Source organism: Aspergillus melleus (genome assembly GCF_016097325.1).
Source record: "Aspergillus melleus strain CBS 546.65 chromosome Unknown contig5, whole genome shotgun sequence".
NCBI classification, from domain to species: domain Eukaryota; kingdom Fungi; phylum Ascomycota; class Eurotiomycetes; order Eurotiales; family Aspergillaceae; genus Aspergillus; species Aspergillus melleus.
Window position 1 is genome coordinate 2845666 of NW_025763374.1, and position 25516 is coordinate 2871181.

The following is a 25516-nucleotide window of genomic DNA, read 5'->3' on the forward strand; positions in this document are numbered from 1 at the left end:
GACCTGGAATTTGCTGTCCGCATGACTGAGGGGTTAATTGATTATGTGGAGGGGCTATCCGCCGGCGGTCTAAAAAAAAAGATGACTAATGGGTGGTTCTGCCGTTGAATAGTGACACCGCTCTTACACCCGCATGCTCCCCAAATCTCTCTGATTGCGCCGAGATGCCGACTTGAAAGAAGCAGTAGGTTGCGCGTATCTTAATAGTCGTGTGACGCACATTTTAAAGCAAAAACACGTGCAGTGTATAATCAGTACACCGTGGGATTTCAAAAGTGCCCCAAAAAGAACTCTATTATCAGTCAACCAAGAATAAATGATCCCTCGTTGGGCAGGTCTACGGAAATTTTTTCATGAATTCGGCAACATCAATTTTTAAACAGCCAATACACCTGAGATGTTCGTGTGCGCTAGGCGTATAAGGACAAAGGGCGGCTTATTCGAGTTTAACCCAGGTAAGTTCATATGTCCAAAAACTAAATTTGAAGTGAGGTGAAATATAACTGCGAATTGGCAAGCAAGGAACCGGCCGGATTCAAGGACAACTGTTCACCTGCCAGAGGCCAATATTAACGGATGTATAATTTTCCGCCCTGACTAAGGGTTATGCGGCTACCTGAAAGCCCAGAGAGCCTCAGATGAAGGCCTGAAGACAGAGCGACATAGACATTTAACGTGATCAGACAAAAATATGTGTGAACATGCTGGGTGTTATTTACAGAGTACACAAAGCTGTCCTTAATGCTTGTATTGAAACAGATGGCTACGGAGGATGTTGTATACAGCGAAGGATCGACAGGCGCGAACCAAGAAATATCCCGACAGCATAGCCCCTCTCATTCGCGTCTCCTTGATTTTCCAGACCGAGAGCTGGCCTTGTGGCGTAATTGGGTAGAATAGTGGACTTGAAGGGATGACATATTACGGCCTGGGAAGTAAGCGGTAATCTCAGACCATGACATTGCCTCTCTTTCCTTCAACCGCACCAGCAGCGCATTCTCGTCCGACGTGTATGGCTTTTGTTTCCCTGAAATATCCGCCGTATGGGGCCGAGACGGCATCGGTCCAGGGTCGGGTACGAAAGTAAAGTAATATGCTGGTTTCAGACCGGAATTAGATTCGACCGTGAGGAGAGCACTCCCGCGGACACCCTGGATAGCACCAGAACAATGGCATGGAACGGGAATGGAAGAGCCCGGAGGATCAGAAAGAGGCCTGGTTGAAGTTCTCCGCTTCTTCTTCTTCTGACCTGGTCGTTCTGTGTCATAGAAGGTTGCATTCCGATCTTGGTGGCTGTCGGTGTCTCGGGCTGAGCGAAGTCGCTTTTTGCACACCGCCGCAGCGGCCCTTGTGCTTGTCCGGATGGCTCCTCGCTTCCATGATGGTGGCGGTATAACCACAGCTATTGACGGATAGCGCGCCAGGCTATCGGAACTCGGCGTCGTTCGAGCACCAGAACATTCGGGAGTAGAGTACACGGTCGGCGGAGGGGACGAGCCAGGTGGGCCTGACTTGTCTTCAGCAGTGCCGGAAACTCTAGCTGGCTCCGGAGCATCGTTTGCCCGGGGGCATGGATCTTCACCTAGGTCAGATGTCTGACTGGGCTCAGTATCCTTTTCACAGTCGCCAGGGTGCATACTGCCATAGGAGCAGGGGCCTGTGATAGGCAATTTCCGCTTGGCTGATTCTTGTTCGGAATTGCCCACTGCAGATTGGTTGCTAAGGGCATTATTCGCCTGTTCGGGTGCGGGTGTTGGCGCGGTCACACAGGGCACGCAGGAGAGTCGGGAAGTCTCCATTTCCTTTGTATCAGGAACCGCGTCTGCAAAGGTAAAGTCAGATAGTGAAACGTTGATGGCCAGCTTCCATCGAATGTTGTCCCAACTTACCGGGTAAGCCATTTTCTCGCATACCAGGATGAGTGCAGTCAAGATGGTTTGCCTCTGCAGGACATGAATCTGGTGTCGTGGAGACTTTCGATAGCACTGGCTCTGAGAAAGCCAACGTGGATCTTTCACCATCTACCAGAATGTCACGGGCAGCTGGCATGATTGTTGTCACTGCGGGTTCGACATCTTCCGTCATTGGAGGCTGAGTGGCACCATATACATTATCGATCTCGACGTCAAATATGTTCCACTCATGAGTTGCACCGGTCAGTGGCTGTGCCTGTCCTAGAGGTGTCTCAAATGGTCTTGGACAGAAGCCGAACCCAGCAGGAAAAGAATCCTGGAAGTTTCGGGGAGCTTGAGATGAAGCATGACCGGGGGTCGCTTTTTTTGCACTGGTAGATAATGGCGGCTGGCGACTTGGGCCATGGTAGAATTCGATTTGATCAAGATCCACCCTCATTTCCCAGAAAAGTAGTTAGACAGAGCGGAGGTAAATTGTAACAGAAAGCAATTTTGGAAGGAAGTTAGCCAGCCTTTATAACACTCAGGCACCGCCAGAGCATTCCTGGCTGGGAATCATGCAGTATATCGGCTTGCGGGCCCCGTACGACCGAGAACTGCGATGCCACTGCCTACTTCATCCTACTCCCTGCTTGCGTTGGGTGATCGCTTGGGGATGTTCCGGGCGAATTTAGCCGAACCGCCTCGTCGAAGGGCGCCTCGGGTTCGTAGTACCCATTGTACAAGGCTGCGGTGCCTCTTTCTTCATTTTGTAACGTTGCAGCCTTCCAAACCCCTCAGCTGACAATTGAAGGAGCGGGGAAAAGATTGGCAAGAAAAATCCCTCAATACGAGCAGTAATCTGCAGTCCACCGGTCACGCAAACCGATCAGGCAAGCCAACAATTTCGAGGATGGTTGAGATGCCTCAGCTCAGCGGCCAGAGCTGCTTGAGGCATTTTTGCGGTTGGCCAGTAAGCCAAAGCGGGTCGGGTGAGTGATTCGCTTATGGCTCTCAATCGGGGGTCGGCTGAACTGGCAAAGTGACCGTGTTGGGATGCTGCGTGGCATTCGCGAACCGAAGTCAGGAACGGACAAAGAGTGGCCAATGGCCCAAAGTTGCTAATCAGATGCCCAATTATCAAGCAGCCCGAAGGTGACGTGTACACCGGTTGAAACAGCGGCCGTCCACAGCGTACAGTGTGAAGAATGCATCCAGCCATACAGGACCAGGAAGCGAAGGACGATCCAGGTGACTCGAATGACCAGACTGCCCCCTTCTAATTTCCGCGAGTAGGGAAGCAGGCTGTGCCCCAGGGCGCAGAATTTTCAGCTGGCAGGGGGCCGCGTCAGCCGACCGGGGAATGGCGGCGGCGAAGCAAAGAAATGGGAAGGGGGGAGAGAGCGTGGGAAAGAAGAGAGTGATGGTTGAGCGACGCACCGCGGCTTTATATAGATGGCGGACGTCGCGCGACGGGCGGTGGGCGACGGCAGATCCCGATCGGGGCTAGCGGAGGGCGCCAAACCCGGTACGGACGGGCTAAACCCCAAACGGAGGGGCGCGATCCCGGATCGGGCGCGAGCGGCACGGGCGCTAGACCCGAAGGAGGGGGCGGCCGAATCGGGCAGCGAGCCAGCAAATCGCAATTCTACTTGTTAATATTAAAAGAATATCGCGCGTAAATCAAACAAAAATTGGATATTTTTATTTATATTTTTTTCAAAATGTTCAAAAATTATTTTTAATAAGACTTATTTAATAATTAATAAAAATATAATAGAATTTAAAATAAGAATTAAATAATATTAATTTTTCGCAAAATATTAAACAATTTCATTTTTTGATTGATTAATTTCAATATAAAAAGCAGTCTGTGAATTACATATTTTTTCAAGTTTGTTTTTTATTGATTAAAATATCTTTTGTATATTAAATGATTTATTGTTCTTTGAATTTAGTTATTGATAAAATCTAAATTTTGTTTAAAAAATATTTTGATAATGTTTCATGAAATCAATTGATTTTTTATGATCATTATAGTTTTTTTAGTTTACATTATCAAACTAATGAAACTTTTTTGATAATATTAAAATAATTACAATAACATAAATTGAATCATAAAATTGTTCATTAATTTTAATGTAATATTTTTAAAGCTTTGCATTGACAATCTAAATTGTTATAAATACATTTTTTTTCAAAAAACAGATTTGTATTTAAATCTTTTTTCAGTCTGATCAAGATGATTAAATAACTTATGATAAATATTAAAGATATATTAAATAATTATATCTTTTATTTTTGATAGCACGCTTATAAAGTCAAAGAAAAACTTTGTAAATAATAAAAGATATTCAATTTGATATCACTTTTTTGAATTAAATTTGAATCAAATATAATAATAAATATCATAATATTAATTAATATCTTTTTGGATTTTTCAAATCTGATCAAATATTAAAAAAATAAAATTCTATTATATATAAACATTTTAAATTAATATCAATCTTGATTTTGTGATTTGCAATTCAAAAAATGTTTTTTAATATTGTAAACTAATGTTAATAAAAACAGTTAAATCTTAAATCTATATAAAAAAAAGATAAATAATTGTTAATAACTAAATTTAAAATAAAAAAGATATGACAGCTTTTAAATCAAAAAAAATAGATAATTAGTATTACTTATTTTCTTAAAAATTTTTACAATACTTAAATATTATTAATTCTTTGATTGCTGTGATTATTCCGATATGTTAATTTATATTGATTTAATTTTATTATTAATCAGATTTGCTTTCATCTTTTCAAATAATTTTTTGAAATTTAATTGTATAACATAAACAATACAAAACATATGAAAAAATTGATCTTTATTAAATCTAAATAATTAATTAATTTCTTAAATATTTATAATCATTATATTATTGTTTGAGATATTGTCAGTAATGATTAAAAGAACATTTTTTATAATATTATGTTATTGAAAGACTTTAATCACAATTTTATTAAAACAAACATCAAAATGTGAATCATTTAATGATTCAAATCTAAAAAACATCTTACAATAATTCCAATCTTAATTTAAAAAATAACCGATAATTGTCATAAATATTTAAAGAAAAATATTTAATAATTTAATGCAATTGATAAATTGTTGTCAATTAAAAATTTATTAAACATATTTAATTGACTTACAATAATATTTTTATCAAGAAACCGTTAAATATTGTATGCAAAATAAATTTCGAATTATGATTTAACATATTGTGCAATTTTAAAAAAAATCATGAAAAATTAGATATTCAACAATTCGAAATAAAAAACAAATAATTGTTATTAGATTAAATATCTTTTGATTAAAAAAATGTTTATTAAAATATATTGAGGATCGTTGTGACTAAAAATAAAATATATTAATAAAATTAAATTCTTTTTTATAAATAAAAACATATTGTTTTTTATAACATTTAATTTACTTCTTTTTTAATTACTTTTTATACTCGACAATCTTCTTTGACAAAATGATATTAAAAAAATATTTCAACATGTTTTGTAATTAAATGTACAAATATTGTTTTACATTTCTTATACATAATTTTTGATTGTTTATTTTGTTCATGTGTTATTTGTTCAAACCTTTGTTAAATTATTGCTTTCTTTTTATCATTTTAATGCATGTTTACTTATTTTTCACATTGTTTATTATATTCAATTGTGAACTATCATTTGACAAATTACTTTCGAAAATCTTTTATATTTGAATATATATTATATAAAATCCACACTCATTAAAATGATAATTCAATGTGTATTAGATCTTTCAAAGTGTAGACTGATAGAAATGAACATGATAAAAAAAAATTTGAATTTGTTTTGTAAAAATTTATTTAATTGTTTGAAAACTTTAAAACTTTTAAAAAAAAATCTAATAAAATATTTTCAGTTTCAAAAAATGAATTGAAATAAAAAGAGATATATAATTAAAATATTATAAAATATTTTAGTAAAAAATATTTTTACAAATGATAATCAAGAGAACGAAAAAAAAAAGAAAAAAGAGATTTATAAATATTTTAATTAATTATAATCTTTACAATTGCAAATAATGCGAATTTGATTTATTGAAAAAAAAAAGTTGGATATTGAATGATTAAATAAAAAAATCAATGCAGAAATGGCGAGATTAATCACGATTAATTTTATTATAATTATAATAAAATTGCATTATAATTTTACAATTTAGAATCACAGTTCATATCATCTTTGAATAATTTTAGCATTTTTAAATAAATATAAAGTTATTTGGTATAAAGATCTCTTATTATTTTAAAAATCTTACAGTTTTTATCACATTAAAAAGAAAAAATGAAAGATCGTAAGGTTTTTTGATAATAATACTATATAAAAATTAAACAAGTATTATAAGATTCTGACATCTAAATAAATATATATTTTCAAGATTCGACTTGTAGATTATTTTAAATCTTAAAAATATAATTACAAATAGCATAATTTGCTATAAACAAAAAGTAAATCTAAATAAATAAAAAATCTATTTAATATTTATCATTTGATTTTTCTTATTTATACTACAATTGTTACAAAATAAAAGATCTGTATTAAAAAAACTCGAACGCATGTTTACAACTAACGATAATTAGACTTCATCAGAGCCCACGAAAGCCCAAGCCCAACCCAACCCAGCCCACAAATGGGCTGGGCTTTGGGCCAGGTTTTAGGGCCCATAATGGGCTATGGGCTGAGCCCAGGGGCCCACGGCCATTAGATGGGGCCCAAATGGGCCCCCAAACTAGGCTAAACAGTGCAAACATGCTCCGATCTCATGACTGCATAATTTATGCATTTTTTAGCTGTAATATTGAGTATTTCTCTTACATTATTTCTCTTGAAAAGCAATCATTGACTCGTTGTAATGTCTACTTCGCCTGGTTATATCTTATATTCTTACTTGCTGAAGCGGTCAGCGTGCAAAGATTAGTTATTAAGATACTATTTAAAAAGCAGTAATTCAATATATTAATGATACTCAAACTCATCATTCTCCCTATTCTTCCTCTTTCTGAATCTTCCTGAAGCTCGTGTTTGTGTGATATTCTCTGATAACTCAGGCTCTGTATGGCTCTGTATCACTGCTACTTCTTCATCTTCTTGCTCCTCAGTGTCACTAATCGGCCCTATCTCAACCTCCTCTAAATTCTCATCCTTCTCTTCCTTTGCTGCCTCGATCTCGTAGATAGAGAAGAATTCTTTGAGAAATTCTGCCTCTTGGTCTTCGAGATCAAATCTTGATGTACAAAGAAACATCATAATCTCCTCAATTGTCTCAGACTTCATCCGACCGCGGCGGTAATGACAGATATCTCGAGCAGTATTGAAAAGTCGTTCAACACCAGCACCTGTTGCTGGAATAGAGAGAATATCCCGTGCAAGGACTGCAATAGCTGGAAATCGATATTCATTATCTCTCCAGAATTGAAGGGGCTCCATATCAATAGTGTCTTCAAGGATATTAGTATATGATTAAGAAAAATAACGTGTTTAACATACCACTATTAAGATATTGAGTCATTTCATCCCTCACTGGCTTTGGCTGTGGTTTGTGCTCATTCAACATCTTTTTAAGCCTTGAGCTTGGTCTGGCTGTGGTAAGGGGAGTAACAAAGCCTTGAATAGTAGAGAGACGTTCTTGATAAGGAATCAGAGCTTCTTGGAAAGATATCCGGTAAAGTTCACGCCATTGTTTATCCCAGTCATCAGATAGGAAGAATTGGAACTTGTTATCAGGGGCAAGCATTGTGCTAATCGCATAGATATGTGGTTTAACTCTATCTGTCTGCGAGTAGTACTCATCAAGCTTTGATCGACCAGCTTCAAGAGAATCAAGCATCTGTTTTTTCCATGGAACACACTTCCGCCGGAGCTGCTTCATTAGTTTTTCAAGATGCTCAAAGAGCGCATTATAGATCTTGAAGACGAGATGTATTGTAATCTCTTGAGTTTTTGATAGCTCAGTTGTATAGAGAAAGAACGGCTCAATAATATAGAGAAGATAGTCGATTTGGCGCCACTCCTCATTATTTGGTACCATCTCTTCGCAATCATAGTCCGCACAAAATTGTGTAAAGATATCGCGGAATCGTTTCGCGCGACGGAGTATGAGAAAGGTTGAATTCCATCGAGTTCTTACATCTTGGATTGATGAAAGCTTGAGACCGTCTGTTTGAAAACTGTTGAATGCCTTCCGGCGTGAAGGGCTTCCGTGGATATAAATTGCCAGAGAGCGGACCTTGTTCAAGGTATAAGAGACCTCATGCTTCTGGTGCTGTGTATTTGCCTTGATTGAAGATGACAGCCGATCAGTCCACTTTGTTTCTGTAATATTGTTTTGTGGAACTGCTCTGAGACGGTCAAGAAGCTGGTTCAGACTAAGTTGGATAACATGAGCAAGACAAGGAGTTCGGATAATATTAACATCATTAGATAAAGCCTGTTGGAGGGAATCAGCCAGTGTTTTGTTATTTGATGCATTATCACTGGTTAATTCAAAGACCTGATCTTGAATCTGATGACTATTCAGTGTTTCAAGAACAACACTGCTCATATTTAAACCAGTATGTGCTCCATGAAGAGGTTTAAAGCCAAGAAGTACTTCCCGATATACCCAATCAGCATCAATAAAGTAGCCAGTTATAGCTAGAAATGCCTGGGAAAATGGAGATGTCCAACTGTTAAGCGCAATTGATATCTTTGAACCTGAAGGAAGCATCCTAAGGACCCTTTGTTGCCGGTCTTTGACTAGCACTTCTAGCCGACGACGGATCGTCATTGCAGATGGGATTTGTGGCATATTGGGTGCATTGTGGGCCATCTTAATCAAGCTTATAAATGTTGGATGCTCGATTAGATAAAAGGGAAGCCGATTAATTGTAAGAAATGATAAAATCTTTTCCTCCCAGGCTGGTTGTGAGAAAGGAACGTCAGTCGGAGCAGATTCCTAGTAGAATAATTAACTATTAGTTAAAGAAGTATAGTAATAGAATATTAGATATACCCTTTTTTGTAGGAATTTTATGATTTCATCCTTCTGTCTGTTCTCAAACCGTTGGCACGCAGCGGTCTTTAGGTGCCTTGTCATTGTTGATAAGCCATGACGCCCTTCCTTCCCTTTAATGTCCTTTTTCGTAGAGTAAGGATGTTCAAGGATTTGGCTGCAGCGTTTACACATGACCTTTGGGGCGCCGTCTATACTAGAAGCGACCTGATCATATTGCTTCCAAATATCTGAAAGATGGTTTGAGTCCCAATGTATCTTGCTTTTAGACCCATAATCAGTTTGTAACCACCAGTCTACCCATTCACTATGAGTCATTTCGTTGTAAAGCACATATGCCTTTCTTCGATCAGGCCCGACGCGTTCAAGAGAGGATGGAATTGTAAGAGGAATAGCTGGTCGAATAAATGAAGACGCCGAAGGATCAAGGGCATCAAATGGATGCTGGCTGCCAGATGGAGTAGCTGCGTAATTTGAAGAAGTCAGAAACGTTAGATTATCTATCTCTGCATCATAAAGAGATGATGCAAAGTCAGATTGCTGGCTTTGGGACATGATAAAGTAAGTATACAACACATAAATAAAGAAAAAAAGAAGGGTAAAGGAGATAGATACATGACTAGAAGAAGGATTTCTAATAATTTGATTTACTTAGCTGTTGATAGTAAGTCACACAAACAAGCCTACATATCACAAGTGAAGTGTATTTGGCCCAACGAGGCCCAACGAGGCCCAACAAAGCCCATCAGGGCCCATGAATAGCCCAGGAAACCCCACAAAGAGCCCACGAAAGCCCACGAAAGCCCACGAATAGCCCACGAAAGCCCACGAATAGCCCACGAAAGCCCACGAATAGCCCACGAAAGCCCACGAAAGCCCACGAAAGCCCACGAAAGCCCACGAACAGCCCACTGATAGCCCATTCCCAGCCCAACTTGGTTTTAGATACCCTCAAAATATTTTCATCCGGTCAGATATATAGATAGAATACTGATACAAAGAGCTAAATTCCTTCAAATTCACTTCTTTATACTGTCGTTTATGATTAGAATTCTAAAATAGAGAAAATGAGCTTTCATTTCGTGTAGAGAATAAACAAATCAGAATAAGCAGAAGTAACTTCTTTTTTACTTTTTCTCTTGTCAAGAAGATACACACACCCTTTTATATTTGAAATATATATCTAGACAAGTTTACATTAACTCCATCCACGAACCACCCGTACACCACCATAACAATCGGAATATAGGATTTTTATAAGTAAATAGCTTAAAATAAGCTTTACTTTCTTTAATTCGAAGAGGATTTCCTAGAATTTCCTACTGCTTTAGGCAAGGTTACAAAGAAGTTCAGTCGACAAACTGGAACAGATGTAAAAAACAGTATTTTATTTTGATTATTTAGCAGCTTTATGAACGCCAAGACCAAGATTTTATGCAAAATTGGGCTTTTGCGGGGGCCCATTGGGGGCCCATCGTGGGCCTGATGGTTGGGCTTGGGCCTGAAATCTGGGCCATCAGCCCACAGTGGGTTGGGCCATGGGCCCAAGAGTTAGGCCCATTTGTGGGCTCTGATGAAGTCTAACGATAATAGACTCACATAAATTTCATGAATATCATGTAAGAAGCTCAAAACTGATAATTAAACAAAAATTATATTAATGCGATTATAATGAGATTAATTGCGATTAAATCGCGATTAATCTCAAATTTATAGTGATAATGATGATTATCAATCCTATAGCCGCGGTTGCGGTTATGCCGCAGCCTAGTTGGACCACTCATATTTCGCTTATGGCCTTGCACCTGCCTATTGTAGTTAGTCTGCATGTCAGCTGACCCACAGTGGATCGGCCGTAGCTAGAAGGCCTTGCTGTACCGCGAGAGCTTCATACAATTCAAGCATTTCACATCTGCAGTTCCGTCATTTATAACTTGTAGTCAGGCAATTTTCCCATGAAGAGGAAGAAGACTATTTAACTAGACCTCGCCACGACCCGCGGGTCTACCCAAACGGGGTACCCATTACCTGTTTCTTGGCGGGTAATGGGTAGGGTTCGCCTACCCGCGTATGGGTAGTGGGTAGCTGGGTAATACCCGTGAGAAGTTTTTGGGTATCCGCGGGTAGTTAAACAATGCAAACAAATGGAAATCTATAATTTGTATATTTTATGCATATTCGAGCTGTAATTTTGAATATTTTATATACAATTATTAATCAATCAAGATTCAAGATTTTTCGGGTATTAAATGAATTAAAATAAGATTAATTTTATAATTAATATTCAATAAATTGATTTTTATTTTGTTTTTGCTTTCGATTTCTATTCGAAATTTGCTATTAAATTTTTTAAAAAAATTTTGTAATTTTATTGTCGAATAATAAAATTTTATAAAAAGAATTTTAAATAATATTTTATTTTTGTATGATTTTTATATTTTTTTTTATTGTTATTAATAAAATAAATATTCTATAATAATTAAGAATTTTTTTTTGTTTTGATTTCTTTGTTTGTGAGATAATCTTTTCTAAAAATAAGATTTTTATTTTTGATTTCAAATTATGTTATAAATTTATACATCATGAATTTTTAAATCGTTTCAAATTTTAATGAATTTCGATAGTAATGACAGATATTTTGAATAAAATTAAAAAAACATTTAATATTTGTATTTATAATAAAAATTGTGAAAATATCGTGTGCGAGATTTGTGAATATAAAAAATTCATATTGATAATTTTTTTAAAATGTCCGAATAATTATTTCATTAATAATATTTAAATATTTATTAATAAAGCATATAAATAACTAAAATAATATTGATTAGAATTAAAATATTTTGTAAATTTGTTTTATTTAATTAGATTTGTTTATTGAAATTTAGATTTTTTGAACATTTGTTTAAAATCAAATTCTAAAATTTGTGTTGTGAATATATAAATGTTTAATAATATCTGATTTTGTAATAAATGTTATTTATAAAATTCGAAATAATTTATAAAATTTTAATAATATTAATTATATCATTTATTGTTTCAATCTTTTTTTGAAAAAAATTAAAATTTATTTTATAATATAAATATTGTTTTAATAATAAAAAATTGGTTAAAAACATCATTTATTTTATTATAATATTGAAAAAGTTTCGTTTTTGTTATATAAAACGCGTTTAATATTATTTTTTTCAAATTATCTTTTTATATTTAAATTAATTAATAAATCTTTTAAAATGATTAAAAAACTTATTATAAATATTAAAAATAAAATATATTGTGACATTTTTTGTTTTTGAAAACACATTTGTAAATTGAAAAAAAAATTAAATGATATAAAAAAAATAATTAATTTAATATTATCGTTTTTGATCAAATTTTAAATGTGAATGTTTATATTTAATGTAAAATTTATCAAATATAAATTATAAATATTTTGCATATTAAAATATAAAAAAAATCGAATTTTAACATGTTTTAATGTTTTGAATTGACATAAAAAATATTGATATAATTTAAAATTTATAAAATAATTTTAAATGTTGAAAATTCATGTTGATAAAAATAATTAAATTTTGTATTTATATATAATTAATAAATGAATAAATTTTCATTATATCAAAATTATAAACTAACTTTATTAAATGTATCAATGATTTTTTTTGTTGTTTTAAATGGATTAATTAATTTTATATTTTAAATTATTATATTTCAATTATATTATTTTTTAAATTTGCTTTTATTTGTCCGAAAAGCTGTTTAAAATTAAATTACATGATATAAACAAGATAAAAATCTTGATAATTATAATACGATTGTCGATTTTAAAAAATTAAATAAAATTTTGAATATTTAATAATATAATATTATTGTTTGATATATTCTCAATAATAATTGCAAATATTTTATTTGTAATTTGATGTTTCTGAAATAATAAAAAAAAAGATATTAAAATTGATTTTTAAATATATTTTATATAACGATTCAAAATCAAAAAGTATTTCTTGATAATTTTAATTTTCGTTAAAAAATAATCAATAATTGTCATAAATATCTGTTGAAAAAAAACATCTAATAATTTAAAATCATTGATAGTTTTCTATTTTTTAATAGTTTTTAAAAAATATCATTTTGACATTTGATGATAATGTTTTGAAATTGATATTAAATTGTTTTTGAAAATAAGATTTGTGAACATTTTGAAACATAAAAAATTATATAAATTAAATAATGAAAATTGAAATGTTTAAAAATTTGGAATAATAATTGAAAATTAATGATAAAACAAAACAAATTTGTTTTTCAGATTTTTTGAATGAAATTAAGGTTATTTAAAAAAAATATGATTTAGTAAAAAAAAAATATTAATTAAATGATTTTTTATAATATAAGAAAATATTATTTTTTGAAAAAATTATTTAATATTATATTTATTTTGATTATAACATTTAATTTCTTTTAAATATTTAATTATTGTTGTAATGTCATTTTCATGTTGTTATGAATGATTAAATATTTTTTTATATTATTTATATATGATTTTTGACATTTTATCGTTAATTTTAATTATTTGATTAAAATGCTTTTAAATATCAAATTGCTGTTAAACATTTCAATGTATTTATTTTTTTGTTTGAAATTAATTTAAAATCATTAATTTATAAAATTGTTTTTTGTTATGTCGAGATAAACAAGATATATTGAAATTTAATCAAAACAAACAAGTTCGAAAAAAAAGATATAAAAATAAAAATAAATAAATAAATGAATATAAATTAATAATTAATTGTGACGTTTGTTGATTAAATAAAAAATTGAAAATAAAATTGTTTGGTTGAATAATTTGAAAATTATTTGGATTGTTAATATTATATAAAAATAATGCGTACATATTTAAAAAATTGGAAAAATTGAGACATTATAATAAAAAAAATGAAATTAAATTGATGATATAAAATCACATAATAAAACGAATATTTATTGTAATAAATTTTGCGATTGATAATTTTAAATTTGAAAATTTTAAATATTTTGAATTATAATAACATACAAATAAATGATTCATTATATTAATAATAAACTATTTTAATTGATAAATTTTACAAATTAATCGCGGGTATTTTATAAATTATTTACAAATAAATGAATATTTTATGAATAATTTTTTTTATATTTTAATCTTATCAATTTTCAACAAAATTTAATAATTTAAATTTTTTTCATGCATATTATAAACATATAAAATCAATAAAAAAATAATTTAAAAATAAAAATAAAATATACAATTTAATTTATCAATGTTCTGATATAATTAATTAATATAAGATTATATAAAAAAATAAAAATAATTATTATAAAAAAATACATTTATTTTTTTAAATATCAAAATATATTTTAAATATTTGATAAAACATTTTTCATAATATCATTTAAAATTATTTTTATTTTAATATATAACTAATTGAAAATAAACATATTTCATTATTATTAAAATTTTTAATAATGCTTTCGAACTTTGATATTTAATTTATATAAATATTGTGATTATATCGCGTCATGTATTGAAAAATGATCAAAACAGATATTAAAATTAATATTTTAATTAAAAAATAAACAATTTTATGCTATTTGACACGTTCAAAAAAGATTAATTATACATTTTTGGATAATTCATAAGTACTCCACGGGGTATCTATGATAGATAATGGATAAAAAGATCATGAGTAATGGATAGGACTCGTCTACCTGTTCCACGGGTCTGGAACCAAAATGCCTACCTGTGGAAGTTCCATGCCGAGGTCTATATTTAACAGAGGAATCTGGGGCCCTTACATGTTAATAGCGTTTAACTAGATACAGAAATCTTTTATTTAATAATTAAAATTCTTTACTAAAATGTTAAGACTTTTGATGAAACTAATTAAAATATTTTTTGTTCGATCGGGGCGTGACAATAAATTAACCGTTTTTTAGAGATTGCTTCTTAAAAGAGGACTAGCGTTCCGGGCCAGCTGTCCGATTAAACTGTTCTAGGGGAAGAATTTCATAAGAACGATATAAAGAATATTTTTATGTTGTTATTATCTTTATCGGCTGATCCAACAGGAAATAAAGGATATTGTTGTAAATGGCCGAAGAACCATTAGATAAGATATGTCTTGATACAAATTGTTATCTATTTTGGATTCCGTAGGGAAGCGATTCACTGTAAACCGCATTGGGTATCGGTCCCGGCCTATAATGGAATTCTCTGATAATCGAGTCGGACTGTCTGGTTGAAATCTACAGGGTCTTTTTTTTTCTACGGATAAGGCTAAGTTCTTGATTAATTAAATGCAGATGATTTGATTTAAAAGAATTTTCTTTTTCAATGTTTGGTCTTTTCAACAACTTTTTTGCTACTATGGCAAGTAAATGAGGAACCTTTCTAAAAATATATTCGCATGCATCCAAACGTTAAATATTCTATAATGAAATGATGCATATTTATAGTCTCTAGAATAAATTACCGCATTAAATAAGTGATTTTATCAATCAAGTTATCTTTATTAATGTTATTTTCGTTTAATTAATAGAATTTTAGTGACTAAGACAATCCATTAATATCTTGTCTCTATAAAAGATCCCAATATTTATATAGATGTAAGGGGAAGCCCTGCAAAGGGTGGATTCTTATTTGGGCACTTGACTCCCTTAATTAAAGGTACCAGATTGTTGCATCCGCCTCCCATGAAGCTCACCACGCTCAGCGGAACGGTGTGTTGTGCAAGTGATCTGTGTCGTTTCTCCTATTGTGGTTCAGATCGATATGGCTTTTTCTAACAGTCGCCCATTTCATAATAATTAATTTGACAATCTTTTTAACTTTATCAATCATTTTATTTATTATTAATTCAATTTATCATTTTCATCAATCATTTGTCGCAACTACAATTTGATAACATATTTTTTTAAAATCTAGATTTTACCAACTCGATTTTTTTATTTTAAGATTTTTAAACAATTTTCTGTTATTTCTGTGCATTATTTTGCATTATTTTGTTTATTTATTTTACATTTGTTCGATCGCGGAAATCCATCATTTTTTATTTTATTATATTAATTATTGACAATTCTTTTTAATTATTATTTTTCATTTTTTTATTTGATTTGTGTCTTACGATTATCATTTTGAACATTTTCTATCATTTTTGTTCATTTTTTGAATTGTTTTGTTGAAAAACAATCTTTCGAACGATTCAAAAATTTCAATATTGATGCGATTGATTGTTACACGTTGTATGCATTTTTGTTTTATTGTTTAATTTATTTAATGATTTCGATTACGTTACATGTTATATGAATTTCTATCTTGTTATTTAATTCATTTAAAAATCTAATAATGTTATTAATTTTTTTGATTTTATAATTTCAATCTTGACATTCGATTTTTAATCATATTCTCAATTTTGTAATTATTTGTTTTATAATTATTTATTGTTTGTTTGATTTCTTATTTTGTTATTTATTTTATTATTTTATGGATTTGATATTTGTTTTTTGTTTTTATTTTTTGTTTTAATCAATAATATTACATCTTATCAAACTCGATTATCAATTAAAAAATTTTTCTAAATATATCAAATGTTTTTGATTTAACAAATTCTTTAATAATTTTGTTTAACAAATCCAATTTATTTTTATCATTTATTCAAAATCTTTTTTTATTTGACATAATATTTCATTTTATATAAATTAATTGATCGATCGAATAAATCTTTATTGAATTGTAAAAAAATTTGTTAAAATTATTTATTATTTTAATTAAAATAACAATTTATTAATTAATGTCTTGAAAATTTTTTCAATTATAAAAATTTATTTATTTTCGTTAATGTTATTTGATTTTAATTTACATCAATAATAAATTTTTCATTTAAATAAAAATTATTTATTAAATTTTTTACAATTGAATTTTTTATCAATCTGTTAATGTTTTAATTTATAAACTTTTTTTAAAATCTTATTAAGTTATTTATTACAATTCAATTGTTTTATATTAAAGATTTTGTTGACAATTTGTTTTGAATGATTTAATATTTATTTAACAAAATTATTAACAAATTTTTCAATATAATTATAAATCTTTTTTTTAATATCAATAATATTTTTGAAATTTTTTTTATATTTATTTTTACAAATTTGTTCGTTTCATTTTTTTTCAAGATTTTCAAATCTGTTGACATTTCGTTTATCTTATAATTTGTAAAAGAATTTAACAAAAATTAAAAGTTTGAGATCTTTTGTAAAAATAATATTTGTGTGAAATCTATTAAATCTTTTTTTAATAATTTTTATACTATAATTTTTGATTTTTTCAAGTTGACTTTGATCAACCTAAATCAAAATCAATTATTTTATTCAAATTGATTTAAAATAAGCTAATTTAAAATGTTTGTTAATAATATCGATATCTTGACGTTATGATTGATTTTGTTATTAAAATTGATATTTTAAAATTTTTGAACGATTATGTTAAATCAGAAATATAAATCATTTTTAAATGAATTTTGCAAGATTAAAAGACAATGCAAAAAATGTAAAAAAATTTAAATAATTATTTTTATTATATCAAATTATCATAAGAAATTCAACTCTTGCAAAGATTATTAAAATCTTTTAATGATCAAAATCCACAAAATTTTTAAAGATTTTAAAGATTTGTCAAAATTAACAATGATTATAAAATTTTACAAAATAAAAAAATCAACAATTTTTGATTTGATATTAAAAACAAAAACATTCGTTTTGATAATATTATTTATGAAAACATCTTTATTTTTATTGATCAATTAATCGATATAATAAATTATAAAAATATTAAATTTGTTAAAATCAACATTTAAATTTATTTATATGATTTAACAATAACTTAATTTATATTTATATTAAATGATCGCAAACATTGTTTTTATAATTTTTTTTTGAAAAACAATTAATATTTTGTTTTAAAAATTCGTTTTAAAATAAATTCACAATTAATTTTCAAATAATTCAAAAATCTTTGATACATGTATGTTAATATGATTGTGAAACATTTGTCACAAATTTATATAAAAAAATTATTTAATCATGTTAAACCGCTCGCGTTAAAGATAAATTTTAACAAATTAATTATATGTGAAATAATCTTAATATTTAATTTCAATAATATATTTTAATTTCAAAATTAACAATCATTTGTTCTGAATTTTTTAAACAATTGAAAAAAAAAAACAATTTTTTCAAAAATTTTTTTATTATAATTAGTATTGATATCACAAGAATCGTAACAAACAATTTAACAAAAAATCTTATAACAATTGTTAATTTCAATTTTAATTTATTAATTTCTCTAATTTCATATATTTTTCAAATAATTTTTAAGATTATCGGAATAATTATTGTCCGAATAATCAAAAATTTATTAAAAATGATTTTTATTAAATTTTTTATATTGACTTTTAATTCAAATAAAATCTTTTATCAAATTTATTTTTGCAATGTTAATATGAACAATATAAAAATTAATTATACAATCAAAATAATTTTTAAATCGATTTTTAATATTAATCATTTTAAATGCAAATTTTTTTGTCAAATCAATTGAATTCAAATTAATAAAATTAAAATTAAATAAATCGATTTTTTAATAAGTATCAATATTTATTAGATATCAAAAACTTCAAATATTTTTGAAATGACAATAATAACAATAATAAAAAATTGTATATTAAAATTTACAAAATTGATCTCAATGTAGATATAAATATTTTGTAAATTATTAACAACTTTTAAACATGTTTTAATTTTTAAATCTATTATTAATTATATAATTATATCAATTTGTTTCATACAAATTGTTTCACAACTATAATGATCAATTATCTAATTTTTATAATGATTATATATTTTATTATAATATTGTAATAATGGATTTCGATGTTAATAAATATAATGATTAATTAAAATATGTTTTTGAATTCAATAACAATTATTATAAATTTTATAATATTTATATAATAAAAATAATTAATGATTATATAAAAAAATCATTTAATTGTCTTCAATACAAATCTTTTGAAATAATGATTAATTATTATCATTATTATAAATCCTTTATTTTGAACAATGTGTTTTATAATCACATTAATAAATGTTGAATCATTACAAATGAAATTAATATATTGAATAAAATGTAAATTTATAAATTTAATGTTATATCTAATTTAAATGTGAATCATTGTGTCACAAATATTCATTTTTAAAAATATATTACTATTCGCGTTGCATTAAATCAATTGTTTGTTGAATTGGATTTTAAAAAAATTTGTTTCAATATTGATTATTTATCAATTATTATAAATGAAATTTTCATTAATTTAATTTTTAAGAATATTATTTGTTTACAAAATATTTATTTTTCAATTATTGTATAAAATATTAATAAATCTTTTTACAAATTGATTCGCATTATTATATTTGACATCTTCTTTTCAAATTTTTAATAAAATAAAATCATAAATTTCAAAAAATTTTTAATAATTGTTCATATCATTTTTAAATTCCGATTCAATATATTAATTAATATTAATATATTGATTTTTAACAAAGTCAATTTTGATTTCGCAAAATGTGTAACAATTATTTAAATCAATAATTTCACTTTTTTCATTTTCGTGAATATTAAACATAAATAAATTTTTAAAATATTTATTTATTTGATATAATGTGTTATTGTATTGATGAAATTTACAAACAAAATTTTTATGTATATCAAAAAAAAAATTTTATTTGACAAAAACTATTTGTTCGAATTCATTGGTGTTATTATATTAATATATATTTTGTAGCCGCGACGAATGGTTGATGAAAATGATGGATTGAATTAGTAGTAAGTAAGATGATTAATGAAGTTAAAGGGATTGCCAAGTCGGCCACGGTGAAGTGGGCGGCTGTTAGGAAAAACTATACCGATCTCAATTGCAATAGAGAAAACGACATAGATCATTTGCGCAATATATTGTTTCGTTGCGAGCTTTATGAGAGATGGATGCAATAAGATGATAGGTTTTCAAGCGCAACATTTTTGTGAATTAGATATAATGATGAAAATATTATAAACGAGATGATGATGTTCGACAGAATTCATGATGATGAAAGAAAATAAGAAATGAAATGAAATGGAATGAAATGAAATGAAATGGAATGAAATGAAATGAAATGGAATGAAATGAAATGAAATAAGATGAAATGATATAACGTTTTCAACCACCGAGCGGTCTAAACCCCCGAGCGGTCCGTTTTCTCCACCATTTTCTATCTAATTCAGAACTTCAACTTCGACGCGTCTTTTTTCCACCACTATCATCGGAAATGCATCTTTCTAAGGAGAGTCGAATTCAGATGGCAGTATCTGCCTCTAAATCAAAAAAAATTCGATCAAAAACGCGTACAGCAGACCTATTTAGTGTTTCAAAAACGACTTTACTGCGACGGCTTAATGGAATCAAATCACGATCGGAAACACGCGCTAATGGCCACAAACTGACCGAAATCGAAGAGCAATTGCTTTTAAAGCAATTACTAGATGCAGATAAGCGAGGGTTCTCAATTCGGCCCGAATTTCTGCGTGGAATGGCTTAGGTATTGCTTGATAATCGCTTACAAGGCATGTCTGCAGTCCTCGGAATCAACTGGTCTTATAAATTCGTTAAGCGTCATTCTGAGCTTCGTACGTGATATACTAGACGTATTATCTATCAGCGCGCAAAGCAGGAAGATCCAAAGGTTATAAAACCGTGGTTTGAGACTGTACAAGCAACTATTCAAGAACACGGCATACATGAAGACGATATCTGGAACTTCGACGAGACTGGCTTTGCAATGGGACTCTGCTCTATTTTAAAAGTGATTACTGCAGTTGAGCGAAGCGAGCGGCCGTGTAGAGTTATTTAGGGCAATCGTGAATGGGTCACAGTTATCGAGACAATCGGGTCAAAAGGCGTACATCTACCGCCAGTCATTATATTGAAAGCAAGCGTCCAACAGGCTGCCTGGTTCCAAGAACCTAAGCTTCCTCGCGACTGGTGGATTTCTACTAGTTAGAATGGCTGGACGATTGATGAAATAGGCCTTCTCTGGTTGAAAAATGTCTTTGAACCGCTTTCTAAGCGCTATATGACTGGTGCTAAGCGGTTACTTATTCTTGACGGCCATAGCAGCCATTTAACTGCTGAATTCGATAATTTCTGCAAGCAACATGCAATAATCTGTCTCTGCATGCCTGCTCATGCTTCGCATCTTCTTCAACCGCTTGATGTGGGTGTCTTTAGTCCGCTTAAGAAGGCGTACGGAAAGCTTTTTGAATATCGTATGAAAGTCGGCAACAATCATATTGATAAAGAAGACTTTCTATCGCTATATTCAGATGCACACAAGGAAGTCTTTACTTTATCTAATATCTGCAGCGGTTTTAGAGGAGCAGGGTTTAAGCTGTTTAATCTAGAGCATATCCTCTCTACGCTTATCTTTCAACTGCGTACGCCTACATCACCACTAGTTGAAGGCTCAATTTCCTCTGCTTTTCAGATTCCGCAGAATACTCGCCAGCTAGATTGAAAGGTTCGAAGTCTGCAGAACAGTTTTAATAGAAAGTGGCAGTTTTCTAGCAGTCTTATTGCACATATTCAACATTTTGAGAAAGCGGCGCAAATGGCAATGCAAACCCAGCTACTTTTAGAGCAAGAAATTAGGGCTATACGTGTTGAAAATGGACGACAACGCCAGAAAAAGGCAAGAAAACGTGCTGAAATAGGAAATGACCGTCTTCTTAATGTACAAGAAAGTGAAAATCGCGTTCAGCAGCTTAACACGCAGCTTAATGAGCAGTCTGCGGAATCTATTTCGGCGTCTCGTCGACGAGTTCCGCAACGTTGTAGTGGGTGTGGAACAATTGGATATATAATTCGGAATTGCCCTAGTAAATAGCTATTATTTCATGTATTTTAATTAATCAATTCTAATAGCGTTGGTGGTTTTAAAGGTCGATTTAGATGGGGGTGCGGAAGAAAACGGACCGCTCGGGGGTTTAGACCGCTCGGTGGTTGAAAACGTTAAAAAATCATGCAGATTGATTATGTAAGATGATGATTTGATGATAAAAAAATACGAGAAAATTGCGAGAGAAAGAGAAATAGATTAGTTAAATGATATTTTGTATTTAACAATGAGATTAAAAATGTTGAGATTATTTGTATAAATTTATTTGTTTTTTTTGACAGAATAATTATGTCATATAATGAAATATTATATGTAAAAGATTTGATTGTGTTTAATGTGAATGACGTGTCAATCAATAATATGTTTAATTTTGTAATGATTTTTTTGACAAGAACATTATCGTTTTTTATTTGGACAGAATTGGATCGATTATATTGACATTTGAAAAGATCAATATTGGATTATGTAAATTCGAGTTAAACGATAGAGAATATAAAATAAATATGAAATGTTTGAAACAATTTTAAACGATATATGAGATGATTGATTTATTTAATGATTTTGAATGAATTAATGTATTGTTGTAAGAAACGACAGTCAAAATGTTTTATTGTAAAAATTATGTAATTTTAATATAAACGAATGTAAATCTCATTATTATGATTGAGATCGAAAAATGAAATGTGACATTAATTTTATTGATATTTTATTTTGATTTTGACAAATTAAAGAATTTTTTCGATATTATGTTTTCACAAAAAGTCTTGTCAAACAAAAAAAACAAAGAAAGTTTTATGATTTTTGCAGATTGATATTGAATAAGATTTTTATATGAAAAGATATTAATAGCAATATTAAAAAATCCATTTATAATGCTCACAATGAATAATATAAATAAAGATTATTGTTTGTTTATGTTGGGATTGATTATCAAATGATGTTGTAATATGATTTTGATAATGTAGATTATGCATTTTGACTGATAATTAGTCTAAAGATAATAAATAGTGAAATAAAATTATTTAGTTTTTATATAAAAGAATATATTATTTTAAAACTAAAAAATAAAGAGTCGATCACAATCAATGATAAATTGTTTAAAAAATCTTTCATCATGAAAATATGAATAATTGATAATGACAATGTTTTATTGTTTAACATTTTAACAGACACGTTTTAAGATCATATTAATTCATTTGATAAATTTGTTGATAGACATAAAATATTTATTGTTGTTGTTAATACCGACAGATAGTTTAATAATAAAATTTATGATTATAATGAAGAATGATTTAAAATTGATATCGATCAATTGAAAATCGTTGTAAAATAAATGATTTTGAAATTTATTAATTAAATATATCAGGCAATGAAATATGTATTCGTTTAAAAAAGTTTTGTTACAATGAATGCAAAAATCGTTTAGAGTTGATAAATATTTATTGATTTTGTTATAATTGTTTTGATCGTGGATTATTTTAAAGAAATCAAAAATTAAGAATTGTGAGATATAAGATTGATATTTTTTGAAAATTTCATCAATATTATTCTCATTTTTAATGACATGATGTTTGATTATATAAATTATGTTATTTTGCATAATAAACGAGGGATTTTGAGTGCCGATAAACTAATTTTTAATAATAATAAAAATCTTAATTGCCCGGAAATTGTTTGAATAAATGATTTATATGCGAGTTTTGAGTTCGTCGAATAATTTGATTGTGGATGTGAAAATATAAACAAAGACTAACGAATTGAAAACGGAATCTTCAATTAAAAAAACGTTGATAAATCAAATCATTGTGAAGGAGTTTAGAACTAAAATTGAGTATAATGGAAATAATATCCGGCAAAGACAGAGCGATTTAGAGTAGCAATATGGAGGCAAAATTTTCGAGAGTGGCATAAAAACTTTAAAAGATAATTTGATGAGAACAAAAAGATATAAAGTTAGTTTTTGTTACGACACCAACACCAGTCACTTAGGTGAGGACGGCTACGCTTAGACCTCGGCATGGAACTTCCACGGGTAGGCATTTTGGTTCCAGACCCGTGGAACAGGTAGACGAGTCCTATCCATTATCCATGATCCCCCTACCCATTACCCACCATGGGTATCCCGTGGAGTACCCGTGAACTATTCAAAAATGCATAACTAACCCTTTTTGGACGTGCCAAGCCGCATAAAACTGCTTATTTTTTTGGTTAAAATATTGGTTTTAATATCTGTTCTGGTCACTCTTCAATGCATGATGCGATATAATCATAATATCTATGTAAATTAAATATTGAAGTTCGAAAACATTATCAGAAGTTTTAATAATAATGAAATATGTTTATTTTCAATCGATTATATATTAAAGTAAGGGTGGTTTTAGATGGTATTATGGGAAATGCCTTGTCGAATGTCTAAAATATATTTTGATATTTAAAAGAAGTAAGTGTATTTTTTTATAAAGACTATTTTTATTCCTTTATGTAGTCTTATATTAGTTAATTATATTAGAATATTGATAAATTGAATTGTATATTCTATTTTTATTTTTAAATTATCTTTTATTGACTTTATATGCCTATAATATGCGTGAAAGAGGCTTAAATTATTAAATCTTGTTGCGAATTGATGGGACTGAAGTATAAAAAAAATTGTTAAAATGAGACGGGTATTTTGTGGATTATCCACGAGATATTTATTTATTCGCGAGTAGTTCACGAAATATTTGTGAGTAATTCGTAAAACTTATCAATTAAAATAATTTATTATTGATATAGTGGATCATTTATTTGTATGTCATTATAATTCAGAATATCTAAAGTTTTTAAGTTTAAAATTATTAGTCGCAAAATTTATTGTGGTAAATATTTGTTTTATTATATGACTTTATATCATCGGTCTGGTCTCATTTTTTTTATTATAATGTCTCAATTCTTTCAGTTTTTTGATGTGTACGCATCATCTTTATATGATGTTGATAATCTAAATAGCCTTCAGATTATTCAATTAAATAACTTTATTTTTAATTTTTTGTTTAGTTAACAAGCGTCACAATTAATCGTTAATTTGATTTTCATTTATTTATTTATTTTCATTTTTATATCTCTTTTTTTCGAGCATGTCTGTTCTGATCGAATTTTAATATATTTTGTTCATTTTGACATGACAAAGAACGATTTTATGAATTAATAGTTTCAAATTGATTTTAAATAAAAAAAATAAATATGTTGAGATATTCGGCAACAATCTGATGTTTGAAAGCATTTTAATCAAGTGATTAAAGTCAATGATGGAATGTTGAAGATTATATATAAATGATGTAAGAAAATGTTTGATCATTTATAACAGTATGGAAATGACATTATAATAATGATCAAGCATTTAAAAGAGATTAAATGTTGTAATTAAAATAGATTTAATATTAGACAATTTTTTCAAAAAATAGTATTTTTTTATGTTATAAAAAATCATTTAATTAATATCTTTTTTTTTACTAGATCATATCTTCTTTAGATAGTCTTAATTTCACTCAAGAGAT

General features: G+C 29.1%; 1 protein-coding gene across 1 annotated transcript; it reads right to left on the reverse strand.

Moving 5' to 3' along the window:
• Positions 1–836: 836 nt before the first annotated feature.
• LDX57_009351 (uncharacterized protein) lies at positions 837–2049 on the reverse strand (the record flags this gene model as incomplete). The annotated part of the gene is made up of 2 exons (XM_046091078.1): positions 837–1822; positions 1890–2049. 2 exons carry the CDS (start codon positions 2047–2049, stop codon positions 837–839), a joined length of 1146 nt encoding a protein of 381 aa, XP_045947055.1.
• Positions 2050–25516: the final 23467 nt, after the last annotated feature.